Source organism: Sapajus apella, unplaced genomic scaffold (assembly GCF_009761245.1).
Source record: "Sapajus apella isolate SASKATOON/1434 unplaced genomic scaffold, GSC_monkey_1.0 scaffold2, whole genome shotgun sequence".
NCBI classification, from domain to species: Eukaryota; Metazoa; Chordata; class Mammalia; order Primates; family Cebidae; genus Sapajus; species Sapajus apella.
The window spans coordinates 29,740,501-29,759,574 of NW_022436942.1; the positions used below are offsets into that span (position 1 = coordinate 29,740,501).

The 19,074-nt window shown below is 41.5% G+C and overlaps 1 protein-coding gene and 1 long non-coding RNA gene across 4 annotated transcripts in view; one reads left to right on the forward strand and one right to left on the reverse strand.

Annotated features, from left to right (window-relative positions):
• Positions 1–2,720: 2,720 nt before the first annotated feature.
• Positions 2,721–19,074, reverse strand: part of PTPRB (protein tyrosine phosphatase receptor type B) — a 119,014-nt gene continuing 102,660 nt past the window's right edge. The window contains exons 26-32 of one of the 3 annotated variants that reach the window (XM_032295666.1): positions 18,717–18,793; positions 16,614–16,748; positions 15,465–15,587; positions 15,128–15,291; positions 12,623–12,758; positions 5,272–5,392; positions 2,721–4,114 (exon numbers count right to left, since the gene is read on the reverse strand). In XM_032295666.1, the coding sequence (XP_032151557.1) occupies positions 4,092–4,114; positions 5,272–5,392; positions 12,623–12,758; positions 15,128–15,291; positions 15,465–15,587; positions 16,614–16,748; positions 18,717–18,793 (779 nt within the window). In that variant the 3' untranslated portion in view covers positions 2,721–4,091. Of the gene's footprint in view, positions 4,115–5,271; positions 5,393–12,622; positions 12,759–15,127; positions 15,292–15,464; positions 15,588–16,613; positions 16,749–17,496; positions 18,473–18,716; positions 18,794–19,074 lie in introns of those variants that run through there. The other 2 variants (XM_032295665.1, XM_032295667.1) reach the window with 2 other exon arrangements.
• LOC116563129 lies at positions 5,155–16,207 on the forward strand. The gene is made up of 4 exons (XR_004274239.1): positions 5,155–5,259; positions 8,191–8,344; positions 8,775–8,891; positions 15,073–16,207. It is a non-coding gene; the product is annotated as an uncharacterized LOC116563129 (long non-coding RNA).

Below are 19,074 nucleotides of genomic sequence, written 5' to 3' on the forward strand. Positions count from 1 at the left end.
GTGCCATTTTGTCTTCCTGATGATGTCTGGTTAGATTCTCTTTTACAAATATTTTCTCTTTGTATTATTTCACTTGCTTTCTGCAGTTGCAGTTTATAGATTTTTCCTTTAATTTGGAACATTCTTTGAATACCTGATGTGAGTTTAAATTTCAGGTTAAAAATAGCAGGGCAGAAAATTAGCAGGGCATTTTCTCCTTCAACTCTTCAGGAATGAGGTAGTCTTGAGAGCTTGCTCACTGTAACTTGGAGGAAGATCAGCTATTCCCTATTTCTACTCTTTCTTGGCTAATCAGTTATAATGTTTTCATTTCCTCAATGAAATGGAACACAGAAAGCCCTTGAACTGATATCACAAACAAGCAGCTTATTATGTATTGATTTTCACCAGATCAGGTTTGGTCTGGCTCATGTTTGTAGGCTAAAATTCTAGAGTGTCCCAGAGTTAGGGTTCAGATACTACCACTGCTGTTGTGCGGATTGGTAGCTTTATGATTTCAGGATTCCAACCTCAAAGCATTCCCAGAAAATTAAGTGAATGAGAATTTAGTATATGGCCAACAATTTTATTGCAAAGGGTAAGGAAAATATGTAACATAAAAAACTGTATCCTTGTACACGAAGGCAAGAGAATCAGCATGTGAAGGGTAGCATGTGAGGTCTATTTTTGTATTGCTGGACATCTGCTAAATGGTTTAATATTATTTTCACATGTTGTTTTGGGCTTTCTTCTGAGAGGTAATTACAAAATTAATCAAAGACCTTTCCAGATAAAACTGGCTTCAAAATGTCTGTATGCTGTGTTCCTTTTAATATTTAAAAATGAAATTGGATGGGCGCAGTGGCTCACGCTTGTAATCCTAGCACTTTGGGAGGCCAAGGTGGGCTGATCACTTGAGGCCAACATGGTGAAACCCCGTCTCTCCTAAAAACACAAAATTTAGCCGGGCATGGTGGGTGGGCATCTGTAATCTCAGCTTTCGAAGCTGAGGCAGGAGAATCACTTGAACCTGGGAAGCAGAGTTTGCAGTGAGCCAAGATTGCACCACTGTGCTCCAGCCTGGGTGACAAGATCAAGTCTATGTCTCAAAAAAATTAAAAAAAGGGAAATTATGGTCATCTCTTCGATAATTTGGAACCTGAAAGGACTATGAAATTATCCTCATGGGTATAAAAGATAATATGAACAGTAGATAAAAATTAAATTCAACTGGGAAAATGAACATATTCAACAGGAAGGAGTAGGGTGAGTAATGAAACAGAGGGACTCAGCTTTAAGGGATGGAGAATTACTTAGGAAAAATATGTGCAAGCCCAGATAAGAGAGGTGAGTCTGAAAATTGATTCAAGAGCTGAACAATTGGCTGCTTTCCAGAGAACAACAAAATGATAATACAAAATTGATTTAATGAGATGAGATTAAAGGAGTTAATTATAAAGAACTTGGAAAAGTAATTATTAAGATGCTAGATGGGACTCTCCCAAGATTTGATAGCTCGAAAGCACTTTGAAGCCTTGATGATTGAAGTGTACTGCACAGGTGCACAGACAGGATGTCCACCGAGACAGGAAATGAAGTGTTTACCAAGACATAACACACGATGCAATTAAATGAAAATACATCCAACAGAGCTGAATGTCAAGAAAAACTTTTTTGTCTCTTAATTTAATAAATAGATTAATTATGTATTTAGTCTTCCTGGGAGCAGGAGAGAATGTTGAAATGTTTGTTGCTAAGGAGGTTTAAAATTAGGTGTAGGGAAGGAATAAATATTTCCTGAGTAGACTAAAAGAACCGACAATGTTTTCCTGTCATGTCCATTTACATAATTCTGATACTACCCTTGATGTCGCCAGGGTATGTGAGTGTTATTTACTATTACAGATGTATAGGTTTTTTATGGTTTTAATTCCTGGTTTGTCCAATTGCTCTTTCTTCTAGATCCAGAGGTTTGCTATTGAAGTAGCATTAGCACTTGCCAGTGTGTGGCCTGTGGACGGTGACCACTGTCTAAACCAGTCAGTTATCCCATTCCCTTGATGAGGCCCTCTTCTAAGCTCAATTCAAGGTAGTAACAATAGTCCTAACTTTATGAGGCTTCTCTTTATATGAGTACAACTGCGTAGATTCTGGAACAGTGTCTAGCAGGTTGCAGGCACTTACTAAAAGTTTTCTGAGTGAATGAAAAGTCAAAAATGAATGTATCCTTCCAGGCATCAATGTGCTTTGCGTCAAGCAATACTAGTGTAAAATCCTCCTCTATTTTTGCTTTTTCTTTTCAATATAGGAAAGGTGATTTCTCATAGATGCCGCGCCTTGTAAATCTGACCTCTGTTTTCTCGCTGGTGGTACATCTACTGCACTTACGCATACGTTGTTCCTTTTCATTTCCAGAAGATCCACTTAGCTCCCTGATACAGAATCAGAGCCTAAGTCTGTCATTTCACAAGGGCATTGAGCACAACGAAACTGTGGAACTTTGAAACTTATTATGCTTCACATTTTTGTAAACTTCAAATAACCCTGGAAAAATTTTCCAGATTGGGTATAGAGTTATTTAACTATAAATAACTCTTTTAGGTATAGTCAATGATTTTCAATTATTATGTCAATTACATTCATTGTATTACTTAGGGGACTTTATGGTAGGTTACAGAAATACATACTTTGAAAAGAAATGTACTCTTTCTGCAAATGAAGCTGTGCCATCAACAAATACACTTGACCTCTAATTCCCAAGTTTATTACAGAAAAATTTGTAGCATGAAAAAGGCCAACATCTCCAGCTCATCTTCTCAGGCATCTATGAAGATTCCATACAAATGCCTTTCAGATTTTTCCCAGGAACGCTCTCAGAACTGACCTTGATGAAGGGAATGCCCACTTTCTGATTCACTGGAATTTGTTGTAGTCAAAGTAAGGCACAAATATTGGAGATAAACTTGGTACAGTATGTAGTGCCTTTTGTTATTAAGTGCAACTTTAGGTGACTCCTTGACATTTTGACTTCATTGATTTACTAAAGTTTTGAAAATTTTATTAACGACCGCTGTTTTTGTTCATGCTGTTTTTTTTTTTTTAAATTTAAAATATGTTTGTAGTCATTTCTATGAAACTATTGGCATGAAGTCTTTTAATCAGGGGCATGATCTGCCACCATAATATTCTTTTAATGGGAAACCAAGTAGAAATGGATAATTGTGACTTTTCCAGGAATGGAGACTACTGAAAAAGAGACAATATAAATACAGTATGGGTGTGCCTGCTCACACGCCACACCGTGGATGCAATGAAAGAATCTCTAATCACTATAGTTAGTGCTTTGCATGTTGTTTCTAGTCTGGGTACAGCTGGCATCTTCTTAACAAAAGGAATTCATCACTTCTGTTTGGAATTATTCTCTGTCAGTCAGAACCCTCAACCCTACATCCTGGGCTTGGACTGCAAGTTACATGATCCCAGACCCCTTTGGCCTCAATCCCTGGTAGGAGAAGGGAGAGAGAGCAGCTAGTTCAGCCACAACCACCCGGTTCAGCTTTGGTACTGCTTAATTCCTTTTTCTCCCTCGAATCCTATTTTTGACTGTTACATTTGTCCTAATAGCATGTTAGGACATGCCTGTTGGCTGTCGAGATTCATGGGACAGCAATGCAACAAAGCTAGCCATAGTATTTGCTCTCTCTAGCCTTGCCCTTTATCCTGTCCAGTGACTATCACAACAGGTAGAAAACATGGCCTAAGGGATTGTCTCTGCCACCACCTCCATATGCATTTAACTAGTAGTCTTGTTATACAGGTTGAATTAGTTTATGTAGAACAAGTCATGAACACTTTAGTGTGGAAAAATAGAATTATATAAAGCTTAATATTAAACATTATGAAAAACACATATTTACAGAAGAAACTACAAAATACAACTATGTACAATAATGTTACCTTTAAATTATATAAAATTTTAAACATTCTCCAGATTAATAAATTATACATAGTATCAACAGAAATAGCTGGCACCTCTGTAGGGCATGAAGCAAGTTTTTATAAACAAATCACACAGTGAATAATTTTTATCCAGGAGCTCTTCAGGTACATTCTTAATGCCTTGAATAGACTGGATCTGAAAGGAAGAACACTGAAATTAGAGACTGTAGCCGGGTGTGTCATAGTTGTTTATGAAAATTACCAATGTGAAAGACCAGCAGAAATGAATAAAGCCCAACATGGTTTAAGGTGAGACCATTCCTAAGGGGACCAGGTCATTCCATTTAGAAACACAGATTATTAGACTTGGAAGGGACTAGTAATTCTAGCCCATCTCCTCTGTTTTTATGGATGAAGCCATAGGCCCAGAGAGGCAGAGTAACTTACTCAGGTTACACAGCTTGTTAATGCTAGTTAGTTCAAGAGTTTGGACCTGAATCTTAGGCTTCAGTGCCTGGTGGTGAACCTTTTCTATACCATAGTTAGCTGCTTTCAGAGTTGCCCAAGATTACTCTAAAGATTCTCAGACAAGTCAAAACAAGACAAAGGAACCTCCCAGATCCTTCAGAACTCACTCTATCCTGAAGCTTCTTAAAGAATCTCCAATACAAAAACCTTAAATGACTATACAGATAAATTAAGGGGTAATTATTTATCATACAAAATATTATCTGATTTACAAAGGACTCCTCTAAATAGTAGCTCTTTATTTGTGCTTTATAGATTGTTAACTCGTTAATATACTGGCTAGGCTGGGTGGAACAGAGAACTAAGTAAAAGGTTAGGAGACACTGCCAATTGAAGATCATTTAGAAATGGAGATAAGAACTTGTGAAATAATGTTTGTCAAAGAAAGATTATCTGATTTATAGAGAGATAACAGTCCACATGGTAAGGAATTGCTGGGATTACAGGCGTGAGCCACTGCGTCCAGTTAGAATCTTTTTCTTTTTTCTTTGAGACAGGATCTTGCTCTGTCACTCACAGTGGAGTGCAGTAGTGTGATCTCAGCTCACTGCAGCCTTGACCTCCCAAGCTCAAGTGATCCTCTCCCTCAGCCTTCCAAGTAGCTGGGACTACACAGGATGTCTGGCTAATTTTTTTTTTTTTTTAATTTTTTGTAGAGATGGGGTCTCGTTATGTTGCCCACGCTGGTTTCAAACTCTTAGACTCAAGTGATCCTCCTGCCTCAGCCTCCCAAAATGCTGCGATTACAGATGTGAGCCTCTGTGCCTGGCTGTATCGACCGTATCTTGATGAAGGAATTCGGAAGTGAGTAAAGTAAGTACCTACCTCTGTGATACTCTGGATTCACATTTTCGTAGATGGGAAACAAGGGGTTTTCTTGTTCACTCCGTAGCTTCCTTGCTCTGAGGACATCTCTTACACACTGATGCAGGTAGACATACTGACACTGTGGAAAATAAGAGACATGTCAGAGGACGGCCTGTTCACATGCAGAAGAAAGATGAGGCGCTCTCACAAAATACGGACAATGACGGGATTGTATATAGTTAAGTTTCTTGGTCATCACTTTACTAATGGTCTCTGATAAATGAAAGAGTGACTGTCTTTTATTACCACTGAAAAGAGAACGATGGTAATGGGCAGAGAGGTGGCATTTTTCATTCTTTTAATATTTATGTATATATATGTGGTGTGTTCTTTGAGCACCTACAACTGTGTCTAGTACATAGTAGGTCCTACACAAATTCAGTAGATGAACGAATGCCAAAGGCTACTATGTAGTTTACATACATCATCTCGTTTAATGATTTCAACCACCTTGTGAAGTAAATATAATGATCAGTATAAACTAAGACTCAAAAGTTAAGTAACTTCTCCAAGGTCACACAGCTAAGAAATGGGGTCCTGGGATTTGTTCTTGGAGATGTGACCTCAAAGTTCATGTCTTTTTCACTACAGCAGTTTTCATAGATGAATCCCAATTTCATTGCATTACTGAATGAGAAAATCATTTCACTGCATACTGTGCTGTTTTGTTTTTTTATTCTGGGAATATAGTGGGAAAAAAAGAGGTATGTACAAACCACCCTGCTGGGCTGTTAGTTCTTTGAGTGCAAGGTCATTGTCTTATCCATCTCTGCTCTCTCAGCATCTGAGTCTGCCACATGGAAGAATCTCAAAGATGCTGGCTGACTGCAGAGAACTACAGGGGTTACAGAGTGAGGACAGACCCACCTGACAGCTATTTGAGAATTTACTACTTTTGAAATATAAATATAGAAGAGTCAGTGCTTTGGTGACCATAAAGACCACCACTGACCACTGTGTCTCAGCACCAGGCAGCCAAGCTTGTGCATTGGGTCCCCTTCCTTATACTCCTTGGGCTCTCTTACAAGGAAATGGATGTCTATGAAACCTTCCCTTGCTGATAGAGCAATTGCTCAGAGGGAGTTGTGAGCAGTGAAGGAGACTGGGCTCTCAGCAGCCTCTACCCAGCCTAGGCTGAGCCATCAGGCTTCTTGGGATCCTAGTTTTCCCGTTTATTAAACAAGGAGGCAACGGTCTCTTATAGCTAACAGCCTTTGTCCATTAAAGCATATAGGTTGATGTCAGTCAGATAGATAATGGAAAATATTTCCAGACCTTGTGTTTAAAGCAATCAGTGCAGTCAGTCAAAGTATTTTAGAGGTTTGAGATACAAAATAGAACAATTCAATCTTTCCTCATTAACAATCCTGCCAAGTAAACAGGTACTTATTTTTATGGATTGGCACTAGATATTGTCCCTGATTGGAAGCTAGCCTGGTCATCTATCCATGGGACTACATAAGGTAGGTCTGGTATAATCAATAGATAAGAACATTTAATTTTTTTTTAAGAGACAGGGTCTTGTTCTGTCACCTAAGTTGGAGTACAGTGACACAATCATAGCTCACTGCAGCTTTGAACTCCCAGTCTTAAGTGATTCTCACACCTCAGCCTCCTGAGTAGCTGGGATTACAGGTGTGCATCATCAGGCCTGGAGAAATTTTTTAAAAAGTTTTTCAGAGATGGGGTCTTGCTCTATTGCCCAGGCTGGCCTGAAACTCTTGGCCTCAAGACAGCCTCCTGCCTCGGCCTCCCAAAGTGCTAGGATTACACTCTGCCCAGCCTAGATAAGGACATTTTAAACAACCAAATCAATAAGAAGTGAGGCCTGCAATAATATTGATAGCTATTCTCTGCTTTTCTGCTCACAGACATTTGTCATTATGAATGTTATACACAATCTCAATACTATTGAAAGTCTGAGAAAAGTACTCTCCAGAGAATGGTTGTTAGTATAAAGCAGTCTCTCTCTTTTGGCTAACTTAAAAGGATCCACCAAATTACAGACTGACATCTTCCCGTTTTCTCCCACCCAAAGCATAATTCATATTTTCAATTCTACTAGGATATTAAGTTACTTTGGGACCTTAGCTGTGAATGAACTCTAGTACATGTGTGCTGTGGCCCATTAATGAATTCTTTACCAATGATTCACCATGGGCTTTGAAACTAGTTAATATCCATTAATTTGCCTTGTCTTAAATATAGATTCTTCTTTTCCCAATAGAATGTCCCTTTGAAAATGATTACTACCAAAACGGTGAGATTGTCAATGTGCTTCTCATTTTATTCTTAATGAAAAGTAGACAAAGCCTAACATATGAACCTCAGATCATAGAAGAGAATTTTTTGCTAACTGGTGAAGTCTTGGCTGAGTATTGACACACTCAGTTCCATTCAATTTCATCAATATTTGCAGTATCAGATATTATTTACAGTGTCATAGTTACAGTCTTCTGTGACCCCTGAGGGCATGGTTTAGTATTAAGTGAACAAATCCCTATAAGATGATCAGCATAAAATAGAATTGTGTATAAGGCTTCATATAGAAGAGAAAGCCATTAAGTTCACTTTTAGGGGAGGAAACTATCAAGCTAAAGAGAAGAGAGGATATTTATAAGAATTCAAGCAAAGAAGTAGGGTAACATAGCATAACATTTCACATATATTCTGGAAACCGTGAGAAGTGCAGTGCAGCTAAAATGCTGGTTGCGTGGGTCATGGGAAACACCTCAAACAATACCCCAAATGGAACCTTGAGAGCCTTCATCCAAAACATCTCAGTGTTTCTTTCCCAGGACAAGCAAATGAGATTGAGACTGCGACTATCATCTATTGTTCTTTAACAAGTTATTGCTCTCCGAATGTCTCTCTCAGGGTCAAGCTGCAAATTTCCCTCAAAGCAGTATAAAAGAAGGAAAGCTCACGAGTCGCCTGACAAATGCCTCTTGTTTACAAATGCTTGCTGTTTGATAGAGTCATCAAAAATTGTGAAGACCTGCATCCCTTTGTATCTCAAGCAAAGACAGAGGTAAGTGGAAGTTCACTGTCACCATAGACCCAAAAAAATAATGCAGGGGTCCGAATGTCCTCCATCTTTTGCTGAAACGGTCACCTACAGGGACTTAGCCTTGGATCACACCCCTCTGCACCCACTCCCATTACTAAATGCCAGCTGGCACCAGGGATTCTCGGCCTGTAAAAACCACTCAACATCAGCAGAGACTTAAAGCAAGACAGATGATACTAGGTTGGTGCAAAAGTAATTGTCATTACTTTTAATGGCAGAAAACACGATAACTTTTGCACCAACCTAATATCTGGATAGGATTTGGAATTTTGTTTGATTGAGAAAAATGAGAAAGAGAAAAGTTTATCTTACTGTAATGTTTATTTCATTATGATGGAAAGACTCAAAGTCGCTTCTGGCCCAGGTGGGTAAACCTTCCTTAATTTGGCAGACCCTAACCACTGGTGGTGTCTAGTACGATGACATGAAGCTGGAGGAGCAAGCTGGGGCCAGGTTATGAAGAGGCTTATACGCAGGATGGGGTTTGAACTTCATTTTGCAAGCAGTGGTGAGCTTTTCATGATTTTTATGCAGGGAGCTGACAGAGTCAGTAAGGGAACTTTGATGGTGGCAGAGGTGGTTGAAGGATCATTAGGGAAGAACTGAGGGCAGGGGACCCACAAGGAGGCTACTCATTAGCAGGGCTAATGAGAGTTGATAAAGGGCTGTGTGGGGGCAGTGGCAGTGGGGTGAGGGGCTAGCACAAAGAGAAGGAAAGGACTTCGTGACTGCTTGGATGTGGGAACTGCAGGGAAAGAAATCCACTCCATTGAGCCCAGGAATTTGAGTCTAGCCTGGTCAACATAGTGAGATCTTGTCTCACATGTCTCACTATGTAAATAAACAGAAAATAGAAATAGGAAGCAAATAAATGCACATATCCATGCATGTAAGCGTGACAGGTGTGGTGAAGCACACCTGTAGATCGTTTGAGCACAGACTTTGAGTCCAGTCTTGGCAACATAATGAGACCCCATCCCTCAAAAAATATAAGAAGTCAGCTGCCTGGCTTGGGCAAACATGTGGATGGCAATACTATTAAATGACACTGGAAGGAGCAAGAGAGCAGGAGGAATATTTTTGTTGTTGTTTCGTTTCGCTTTTTGAAAGAAAGCGAATGAGTTTGGCTTTGATCTTTTTGACGTTAAATGGCTGTCAGGCGTTTGGGGGCATCCGTCTGGTAGTCATGTACGTACGCGTCTGTGGAGGCAGAATTAGATTTGGGTAACATGAGCCTGTACAGGAATGGAAAATATTACAAAGAATGAAGATTGAGAGAAAGGGCGGTGCCTTGAAGGCAGACGTTGGTGAAGTGAAACATTGAGAAGGCAAGCTGAGGAACTAAGCCACGGCATCCTCAGTGAGGCAGGAGGAAAAGGAAAACAGAATAGGGAAAAGATGCAGTTGTTTCTAAGGAGAAAGAGCTTTGCACATTGTGTTACCTCTGCTCTGAAAGTCAGCCAGTGATACTGACAGTAGAGTCCCTCCTGGTTGTCAAATGCATCATGAGTTTGGGGTAGGTGTATGAAAGGGATAGATGGCCCAAGAATCCTCTGGCAGTTACTAGACAGCCTACACACACACAAATACACATAGTTCGAGACTATTTACAATATGATAACCTCCTCTTCTCCAAGTTACAAATTAATTAGGGTTTGAGTTTGTGAAAGTGACAGTAAACTAACAAATATTAATGCTTTTTAGCAATGTAATTATAGGATGTTTCTTCATCCATTTAACAGATTAAAAAATTCTGAGGACGTAGAGAAGGAAAACAGGTTCCCACCCACTAGAAATGCACAGTCTTGTGGAGGAAAACTGAAGGATAACAATTATGATACAGGGTAATATAATTCAACAACCTTTAATGAAATAACAGAGCTAGGCAGAGGTCATCAGTGGCTTCTAACACTATTAAGTGAAAGGTTGACTGGGATAATGAAGGGTTCAGGCTGACAGCCCCTGAACTCACTGTCAGTTTCCTCAGTGCTGAAAGAGAGAGACAGACGTGGTGATCTGCTTTCTGATGTCATGCAACAGAAAGCCCTTAGCACCAGCCACGGAGCACTGTGTTGGTGAAATGAACCTGAGTTTAATCAGGCCTCTAGATCTAACCACCAGCTAACAAAAACCATATAGAGTAGAAGAATACATTACCACCACGAACAAGCAATCAGCACATCTAGAATGTGGGAAAATCTGTGGAACAAATGAACTGGTTTCTTTTTAACAAATAAATGGCATGGAAAACAAATGGGAGGGAGGATTATAGATGAAAAGAGATTTCAGAGATACGCCAACCAAATGAAATACGTAAACTCTGGATTCTAGTGGAAACCAACTACAGGTTTTTATAAAAGTATTTTTTTGAGATAATTAGGGATATTTAAATACTGCATATTAGATGATATTTAGGAACTATGGTTAAAAAGTAGATGTGATAATGACATTATGCTCTTAATTTTAAAGAGTACTTATTTCAAATATACGTACTTATACATACGAATATACATTTTCACATGTATCCACACGTATACATCTATATGCAATGTCACATCACACATGTATACACATACATGTGCACATATGTGTAAACACATAGGTAATGTGACATTACACATGCATATACATCTATATGTGTACATGTGTAAACATGCATATATGCATATACCTATGTATAGACATAGGTATATGTGTATATACATATGTATATTTAAGGATGAAATAATGTGATTAAGTGGGATTTGCTTTAAAATATTTCAGTGAGGTCATGTCTTGGGGTAGGAGAACATTATATGTAGGATACAGATGGGAAAAGAACACAGAATGCTGATAATTGTAGAAGCTGGGGTTTGGATACATGGAAAGTCATTATACTACTTTCCCTAGTTTTGTATATATATATATTTTAATTTTTTTGCAGAGATGGGATCCTGCTATGTGGCCTAGGCTGGTGTCAAACTCCTGGCCTCAAGTAATCTGGCCCCCTGGGCCTTCCAAAATGCTGGGATTACAGGCATGAGCCACTGTACCCAGCCAAGTTTTGTGCATTTTTTAAAAAACAATTTCATAATAAAACATTCAAAATATGATGGCATCATTGCTATAATGAAAGTCCTCCCAGTCCAGGACAACAGTGGTGGCAGAGGATCCTGCCTTCAGAAGACAATGATGCCACTGTTTTGACAAATGTTAATTCTGCAGGATATTTTTAATTTTTATTTCTCTTGTTCAGTTGTTGCTGGCTTGAATGCAGCATATTAATATGTAATGTGCAAGAAAAGAATTCAGGGGTCAAGGTGGTTTTGGGAATAGTAGGTTCAATGAAGCTCAAATGGGGCCTTGGCTCTAGATGCTCTCTTTTTGTGGAACACTGCTGTCTGTGCAGTGGCCACGGGTACTGTAACTCTAAGAGGGGATACAGAAGCATGTAGAACTTTTTACTTTTCCAAACATGGATTTTTTTTTTTTTTAAATTCTTGGGCCATGTATCGCTTCCATACACTTGCCCCAAACTCGTGATGCATTTTGGCAACCAGGAGGGACTCTACTATCAATATCACTGGCTGACTTTGAGAGCAGAGGTAACACAATGTGCAAATAAGGATGCTGCATAGTTACTTTGAGAAAAACTTAGGGAACTTGAGCCTCGGAAGGCATTGATGCAGAGGAGTGACTGCTTGGTCTCTGTCAGGGAAGAGATCTGACTGTGAGGCTAGTAGGCTCAGCATTCTCTAGAAGTGTCCAAGCCACCTCAGCCACTTCATGGCTATGGGCTTTGTGCAAAGCCCTTAAGCTTTTAGACCTTCATTTTCTAGTCTGGAAATGGAATATAATATGTCTCACCTGGTTTTTGTGAAAATGTATTGAGATGACAGGTTCAAAAATGCCCTACAAATGTCAAAGCATGTAGTGTTTACAGTCTAAACAAACACACTCCCTTGGTGTCTTCCGAATGGGGGTGTAGGTGGGGGGAGTAGGGCTGGGGGAGAGGAGACATTAACATCTTCTTTCCTAACTGAAGTTCTTGTGCTCATCTGCCAGCCTGCCTTAAAACGATCCCCGAGATTGTCACCTTCAAGACCAGTGAGATTTAGAAAATATCTATATTTAGTTCTCTTTTTCTCTTCCTAATGTGTCATAGTTATTTCCCCTTGTCATATTCAAGTCCTGGATATTTTTCTGTGGGGATATCGTGGGGAAGAAGGTGGCTTATAACTTTCAGCCTGTAACTCTTACCTCGGTCTGGACCATGTGAACCCTGTGAAGTCTCAGGTCGTGCACGGCTCCGTAAATGTCCACAGTGTCTTTGGAGTCTAACTGCTGGAGGATTCGGTCCAATGCAATGAAGGTTCCAGTCCTACCCACACCAGCACTGGAAGAGGTGGGAAAGGAAGATTGAGCCTTTTTGTTAAATTTGCCTTTCAAGATTGCATCAAAGACTTTGGCACAATCTTTCCTTTCTCTTCCCAGTTATGGGAGAGGATAGGACTATTTCTTTCTCTCAGTGTGCTCTTTCCTCTTAAGCAAGTTTAACCTACCGTACCCCCAAGCCTACCTCCATGCAGCCTTCTATCTCTTTCCACTCTACCAGGGATAAACAGTGCTCTGCACTTGCTATGTATCATTTCCACGCATGCTTTTTAATACTTTTCCTACATACATGCTTTAGGTATCTTTGTCAACTTTCCTATTCAATATGTTTTCAGATTTATCCATGTTGCTACATATAGATCTTTATTTCTTTCCATCTTTTCTTCTCTCTCCCCTCCCTCCTTCCTTCCCCACCTCCTCAACCCCCTTCACAGGGTCTTGCTCTGTTGCCCATGCTGCAGTGCAGTGGCACAAGCATAGCTCCCTGCAGCCTCAACCTCAACCTCCCAGGCTCGAGCATTCCTCTCACCTCAGCCTCCTGAGTAGCTGGGACCTCAGGCATGTGTAATTACTCCCAGCTAATTAAAAAAAACTTTGTTGCCCAGTCTGGTCTCAAACTCCTGGCCTCAAGTGATCCTCCCACCTTGGCCTCCAAAGTGTTGGGAAAGGCAGGCTATCCCACACCCAGCTGATCTAATTTCTTTTAACTCTCTTCATAAACCACTGATAATCCAGTGGCAATGAGATCATTTTTAGTTTTTCTCTATTAAGACGTGTTGCAATGAACATGCATAAGTGTGGAGATTTCTCAGGGGCTGATACCTAGAAGCAGAACTCTTGGTCTGGTCAAAGGGCATGAATACCTTCAACTTCACTAGGGATTGCCAAGTTGCTCCCCAAAATGGTTGTATTATCTGGGGATTTTTGATACACACATTTATAACATAAAGAACAGTTCTCCGGTGGTCCTGTACAAAATGCCTGCCACTTTTCAGAAAGCAGAAAGCTCTGAGTACCTCACCTTCCTGTTGAAAGTGTCAAGGTTCCAAGGACACAGGAAAAGCATGGCTCTTAGGGTGCTGGGCTGACAGGGAGGAGACAAGTACACTTGGCATTTCTCTTCCCGCTGCAATTCCCTGCTCCTTATTTATTAGTACCACTCAGTCAGGGCTGTCAAAGTGTTACTGCAAACATCAATTAGCCAAACACCAGGCTCCCCAGAGAGAGTGAGATTTCACTTGTTTGGTTGATTTTATGGACCTAACAATATTATGAAAACATAATATTGAGTAGGAAAGTTGACAAAAAGATACATAAAGCATATATGTAACTATTTCAATAAATTTTTGAAACATAAATATGCTGTTTAGATTTACATGTATGTAGGAAATGTATTAAACATGTGGAAATGATACATAGCAAGTACAGAGCAGACTGAAGAGAAGATAAATTTGAGAGAAAAAATTAGGTGCTACAGATGGCAATTGCTATGCTGTGGTTTGAACATTTGTGTCCCCTCCAAAAAATTCATGTTGAAACTTAATCTTCAATGCAACAGTATTAAGAGGTGGAGCCTTTAGGAGCTGATTAGGCCATGGGGGCTCTGCCCTCATGAAGGGGATTGGTGCCTTGAGAAAGGGTTGCTGGGAACTAGCTAGGTCCCTTTGCCCTTCCATCCCTCCCTCCGTGTGAGGACACAGCCACAAGGCACCATCCTGGAAGCAGAGACCAAGCTCGACAGATAGGGAACCTGCCAGCGCCTTGATCTTGGACTTTCCAGCTTCTAGATGGTGAGAAATAAATTTCTATTACTTATTATCCAGTCTGTGATTTTTGTTTTAGCCACACAAATAGACCTACTATTAGATCTAGAGGGAAGATTAGAAAGTAAATCTTGAAGAATGGGTAGCACTTAGGTGGAACAGAGAGATAAAACCATTCCAAAACAGAAGACTACCCAGAGGCAAGAATAGGCGTGTGTGCTCACTTTTCTGGCTATAATGGGAAAGGAAAGGAGTTGTTTGTTGGAAACTTAGACTGAAGGTGATACACGCCTGATGATGGAAGGCATGGAATTCCCATCAGGACTTTGCATTTCAGAAAGTAGGAAAAGAGCAAGAGGGAGAGAGAAGGCTGGAGAGTGAGGGCAAGAGAGAGGCTAGAGGGGAAGAAAGTGGAAAAGGAGAAGCCAGGGAAGAAGAATGACCTTGAGAGAAGGGGAGGAATGTAATAAAACTCCCTGGGGGTGAGGCAGGCTGGGTGGTCCAGACAAATCCTCGATCCACTAAATTCCCCATGCTTATGTCTTTTTCCAGGCTCCTAGGCACAACCCCCATACGGCTGCCGTTTGGGTCCTAGATCTCTGCGTACCTGCAGTGCACCACAGTGGGCCCAGCACCGGGGCTTCTGTTGATGTAGTCCCTGACAGTCCTCACAAACTGGATCAGAGACTGAGTGGTTTCCGGGACTCCATGGTCTGGCCACACCGTATAGTGAAAGTGGCGGATGAGTCTGTGTGCATCGAGCTGTTCCTCCTGTAAGAGCAGAGAGCAGGATAGTAAGAGGAACCTTCAAACTTGACAACTGAGCCATGGAGCAATTCCTATGGGCTGAAACTACAAGAGAAGAACCAGCAAAAGTGGGATTAGCAGATCTCCTTCATCTCCCCCAGCTGGGTTGTTAAATGAAGTCAAGCAAGCTAACATACAGTGCATATCTTAAACTCCCGTATGGTCCACTCAGGCAGGACGGACTCTGAGAGCATCTGCAGGATGAGGTCCCCATAGTAGAGGGAATCCTGGTCCGCTGGCCAATAATGGTCACACTTTACCTGAAAGACAACAGAAACAACGTGAGTCCGGAAGAGTGACTCCTTGTGAACATGGGCTTTCCCTCCTCTAAACACCTTCCTGAGTTAGGAATCCCGGATCAGCCGCTAAAGCAATTTGACCATCTACTTTATATTAACCTGCTCTTGGCCAGTGCTGAAGCTGAGGTGCTGCTCCAAGTGAAGGGGAGACACTGCATAAGGAGCACCCCCAACCCCAATCTGTGGATTCACTCACTTTTTTAGGCCTAGGGATACCTGACTTGAGGATTTTTTTCTTTTTTTAAATTGGTTTTCTTAGCATTTCAGCTGCACTAGCAGGTAAACTATGGTTCACAATTCATTGTTCTTCCTAAAGAAATATCTAGTTGTGTAGAGGAAGGTACTGTCTTCCTGGCCTTGCTTTGTTTGTATTTATATGTCACTGTCCTAACTTGGGCCTTGTGCCAAGAGATCTTTGAGAAGTCAGAACGTTTAGCTAAGCTTGCCTTTACATGTGCACAGACAAGGGAAAGAGGATTGTGAGCACGTATTTACTGAACGCAGATACCGGGCACTTTACATGTAATCTCTCTTTTAATCCTCAAAATAACCATATAACGTAGAAGATGATACGTGCATTACAAGGTGTTTGCTTAATTTGTCTGGATAATTGTTTGACTTTGCGTCTGCCAACACAGCCTAAAACTCACTTCTCCTTTCCTGGGAGGAGGGACAGGGTCTCTCCCCTGGCCATACACTGAAGATGGAGTAGCCAAGTGGCCAGGGCCAGGTAATTTTTTGGTGTAATGGGCATTGCTGAAAATCCCAGTCCTCAAATGGAAACAGCTTTGACTGGCACTTCAGACCCAGAATCAGGCATCACCTGGGTTTACTATTAGTGATTTAAGCCACTCTGTTCAAAAGACTCTAACAATGTTCCCACATGATCCCTACTTGGTTTTGCGGGGTTTCACTTGGATGGTGGGGCAGAATTCTATCCAGGTGGCAGAAAGCAAAGCTTGGATGTCAGGAGGGCTGTTTACTCACTCGGCCCTTCTCAACACACTGGGTCACCATGACGATGTTGTGAACGTTTTGTTCCCACACCATTTTCCAGAAGTCATCCTTGGTCCCAGGAAGCGGTCCCTGAGTGACGATGTATTCTCTTCTGAAGTTGTTGCCCTGCAAATGAATTTACAATATGGAGAGTTGGAAACAATGGGCCTCTTCAGAACTATAAACAAAGAGTTCTTCAGATTAGATGACAGGGAGGTCTCTGCCAAGTCCCTGACTTCAGAAAAAGATACTAACACAAGTGTCAAGGTTTGGGAGCAGGAAGGACAAAGGTCAGAATGTTGAACTGTTAAGAGCCACATTCCCTTTTACTAGCCTGGGTCTATTCTGAAAGGGGGGGCTCAGGAAACGATCTAGAAAACACTTCACCCTCAATTATGTGTGTGTGGAGGGGGAGGGCGGGTATTTGTGTAGATTGTTTGAAGGGCTGTGATCAGGCTCTTTCCCTATTTAACGTAGAAGAGTTTTACTCATTTTGGATAATTTTAGAATATTTTGGTAAGACATGTCTTGCATGGGAAGATAAACCTCTGTTGACTGAGCATCTAATGTGTCTTGGGTCAGACTGACTTAATCCAAACCATAATCCAACAGCTGGATTTTTTTTTTTTTTTTTTGAGACAGCGTCTCGCTCTGTTGCCAGGCTGGAGTGCAGTGGCGCGATCTCGGCTCACTGCAACCTCTGCTTCCCGGGCTCAAGCAATTCTCCTGCCTCAGCATCCTAAGTAGCTGGGACCATAGGTGTGCACCACCACACCCAGCTAATTTTTGTATTTTTTAGTAGAGACGGGGTTTCACCATGGTCTCGATCTCTTGACCTCATGATCCGCCTGCCTCAGCCTCCCAAAGTGCAGGGATTACAGGCTTGAGCCACCGCGCCCAGCCTGAGCTGGACATTTTCATCTACTCCTTCTGCACTACAGCAATGACAGCAATTCCTTGTCAATTCTAGTCAAAGCTCCTCTCTGCCTCTCCTCAGGGTCTCCACATTAGGTCACCTCTGCCATTGCCACCCAAACCCTCCCCACCAAAACACTGCCTCTCATCTGATGAATCCTTAACTTATCCTCAGCATGGAGCCTGCTCTGCTGAGCCTTCCTTTACCTTTATCTCTGCTGAGGGATATTCTCCTCCTAGATGCCCCATGGCAACCTCTAGCCTCTTGCTACTGAGTGTGGTTCTCAGACCAGCAGCACTGGAATCACACAGAGGCTTGTTAGAAATGCAGATTCCCAGGCCCTGCCTCAGCCCTGCTGGATCAGAATCTGCCTTTGCACAAGACCCCAGATGATGCAGATGTCTTTCAATGGAGGAGAGGCACTGCTGTGGCAGGTTTCTCATGGTATTGCCTTTTCTTGCCTAAACTCTTTTCTGACAGCTTCTTTAGGGTCAGGATTCCATCTTATCCCATGCCTATAAACAGCTCAGTGTTTGACTTACAGTTAGCACTTAATTCTAAGTGTTTACTGAGTGAATGGATAATTGCTTGGAGTAAATCTGATTATCCTCAGTGTTTGGAAAAGAAAATGGAGGCCCAAAAAAGTGATATAATGTGCCCAAGGTCACAGAGTCAACAAAGGGCAGAAGTGGGATTCAAACCTAGGTTTGCTTGACCTTAAAGCTTTTTCCACCGCAGTGTGCTATAGGAAGGTGGCAAGATGCTAAGCAAAACCAGAGCCCAAAGATTTGACATAACCTTTGAGTTGTGTCTGTGGTTGTGAAGAGTCCAAATAACATGGGATCAACTTCTCTAGCTAGGCAGCTTTAGCAGGGGAGGTCCATCTTCCTTAGGAAGCTCTCATCTTGGTTAAGGACTGCAGAGAGTAGATGACCTATGAAAATGCATCCTGGGCTCATTATAATTTCATTTGACTATAGCCATTGTGAAAAATGTGGCTTAGCAGGAACTGAATTGGATACCCCATTTTTTTTTTTAAATGGCATTCAGACATGCTCCTGTGAAATCTACAAGCATTTCCAGACCTAAGAATAGTGGGAACATGCAGGAGTGGCATCTCCAGTGTTGCCACCCACCAAAGCCTCATCCTGAACACTGTGGCCTGGTAGTTCACTTACAGGGATGTAGCTGGCGTTGATGTAGTCAGAGCAAGGATCATCGTCTACATTAGACAGCTTCACTCGCGAGGCATCATCTGGAAGGAGAGATTTGCAGCTGAATCTTGGGGTGATTTTTCTATAGTTGATGTAATGTGTGTGATGTGCCTTAGTTCTGATCCCCACAGTAGCCCCAGATGGGAGGTGATCTTATCTCCATTTTGCAGATGAGGCTCAGACAGGATAACTAAGTTGCCCAAGGTTGCACAGGTGGCCTGTAACCACTCAGACACAGGAGACAACGTGAAGCTCCATCTGTGCTTCCCTTTGTAACATTGCCACATTTGCCTGGTGGAGTGGCCAGCTCCCTTTCACTGCT